This window comes from Austrofundulus limnaeus, unplaced genomic scaffold, assembly GCF_001266775.1.
Source record: "Austrofundulus limnaeus strain Quisiro unplaced genomic scaffold, Austrofundulus_limnaeus-1.0 Scaffold7, whole genome shotgun sequence".
Lineage (NCBI taxonomy): Eukaryota > Metazoa > Chordata > Actinopteri > Cyprinodontiformes > Rivulidae > Austrofundulus > Austrofundulus limnaeus.
The window spans coordinates 5,438,821-5,440,622 of record NW_013952409.1 but is presented as its reverse complement, the minus strand read 5'-3'; the positions used below and the strand labels follow the sequence as shown (position 1 = coordinate 5,440,622).

At 38.7% G+C, this 1,802-nt stretch overlaps 1 protein-coding gene across 1 annotated transcript in view; it reads right to left on the bottom strand.

Annotated features, from left to right (window-relative positions):
- The window catches only part of nup205 (nucleoporin 205), a gene marked incomplete in the record, with an annotated part of 21,112 nt that overhangs the window by 247 nt on the left and 19,063 nt on the right, over positions 1-1,802 (bottom strand). The window contains 3 exon segments of the mRNA XM_014034564.1: positions 558-686; positions 809-938; positions 1,212-1,384. Coding sequence (XP_013890018.1) covers positions 558-686; positions 809-938; positions 1,212-1,384 — 432 coding nt within the window.

Here is a 1,802-nt window from a genome sequence, read left to right as displayed (position 1 = left end):
GGATTGTATCAACTCAGCGAAGCTCTACTGAAGTGAAACATAAATCTGTGGATCTGTGTTTGATTACTCTGCCTGGCTTTCTCAAGGACCAGGATGTGTGACACAAAAATCTGAATTTTGGAACTGAAAGTGAAAGCAGTCAAATTGAATTTTTAATAAACCAAAACACAGTTTCAAAGCAAATTAATTCAGATACAAAACTTTAAATTCAGTTTCAACTTAGTGAAATTAATTTTCAAACCAATGCATTCAATTTCAAATTATGCAAATACAGATTCAATCTGAGCAACTGAAACTCAATTCCTGCTGGGACAAGATTTATCCCATAGACCTTGTCTTTATTCTAAGATATTGCCCGTCTCAACAAACTATAGAAACAACCCCTACTACAGCATGTTAACATTGAATATGCTAATTAAATAAAACATGGATCCACAGATATCACAGGTGCAAACAACCATTTTCTACACCTCACTCCAGTGCAAAACACAAGAAAATTATTTTCTACAACAGCTATTGCCAGTTTTGAAGTTTTAATTTTAAAATGTTTTTCTTACCGTCTGTAAGGCGGGATCTGAACGAACTGGCTCCGGGCAGCAGGGAGTCCTTCGGGTCAGATGGGGTGCAGTGCAATAGGTAGTACTCCAGGTGGCGCCACAACACAAATAAACTAGTCTCAATGACGTCTGAGGAAAAGGTAAGTTAAGGCATTTCTTATCCGCTTGATCTAATATTTCTACACTTCAGAACACAGGAATTATAGACTAATGATAACAAAGTTGGAGTTGATGCCATAAGGTTAGGATACAGGAGCACAGAGCCAGCAGCTTGGCTCGGTTGTTGATAAGTTGGACCAGTCGTCTTTTGGCAAGCAAGCTCCTCTGGATTGAAGAGATTTTCTCCACCCCTCCTGGACCGGACACCAGGCCTTGGCACAACTAGAAAGAGAGAATAGGATTAGATCAAATACACTGWACTGCCTAAAAGAGACAAGATATAACAAAAATCTATCTTTCTGTGTTTGAAAATATATTTGAAACCAACCATAAMACCCTACAGAAAGGCACAACTCTGCTCTTCTGTCAGAGCGCTCTTTGGTTTGAAAATATGGAATTCAGGGATTTTGTTAGATTTCTAGATGAAGATGATATAGTTTTACTTGCTCACTTGTATTTTTTTTTATATGTATATAAAAGCAGTTTCATCAGTACCTCTTTGAGCTCTTCTGGAGGCAGCTGATCCAGGTTCTGAAGTTTGCCCAGGTTTTGTCTGTGACTTTGGTGGAACTGAAAGAACTCTGCAGCACTGTTCTTCAGCAGGTACAGCACCAGACCCAGGCTAGGCATCCGGGAGTGAGCGATTGACGGCAGAGAAGACGAGAGATCTGACAAGACAAAAACAAATTTGGAGTTGTTTTTTTCTGAAAGATCAAAATTACACAGAGACTTAAACGTTCTTGGATGTTGAAGTTGATTTGTATTGGAGCACTGAAAGATTATTTTAAATAGAGGATGAGAAGTTCTTTTAAAATGGTAGAAAAAAAGAGGTATGTTTCACAATCAAGCAGGGTTCGACAAATCCTATTGCCCGACTGCCCGGGGTAGGTAAAACTCATATTCGGGCAGGTGGGTGTGTCCCGATGCCTGCCCAACAGGGCAGGTAAACAATATTTATTTTTTTATAGGTCCATTTATTCAAAATATTCTGAAAATAAATGAAGAAATATAGCGTTTTAAAACACGTATAGAGAGAATAAATCCTCAAAATTTCCCCCTCCTGCTGTAGAAAAGTTACGTCGTGTC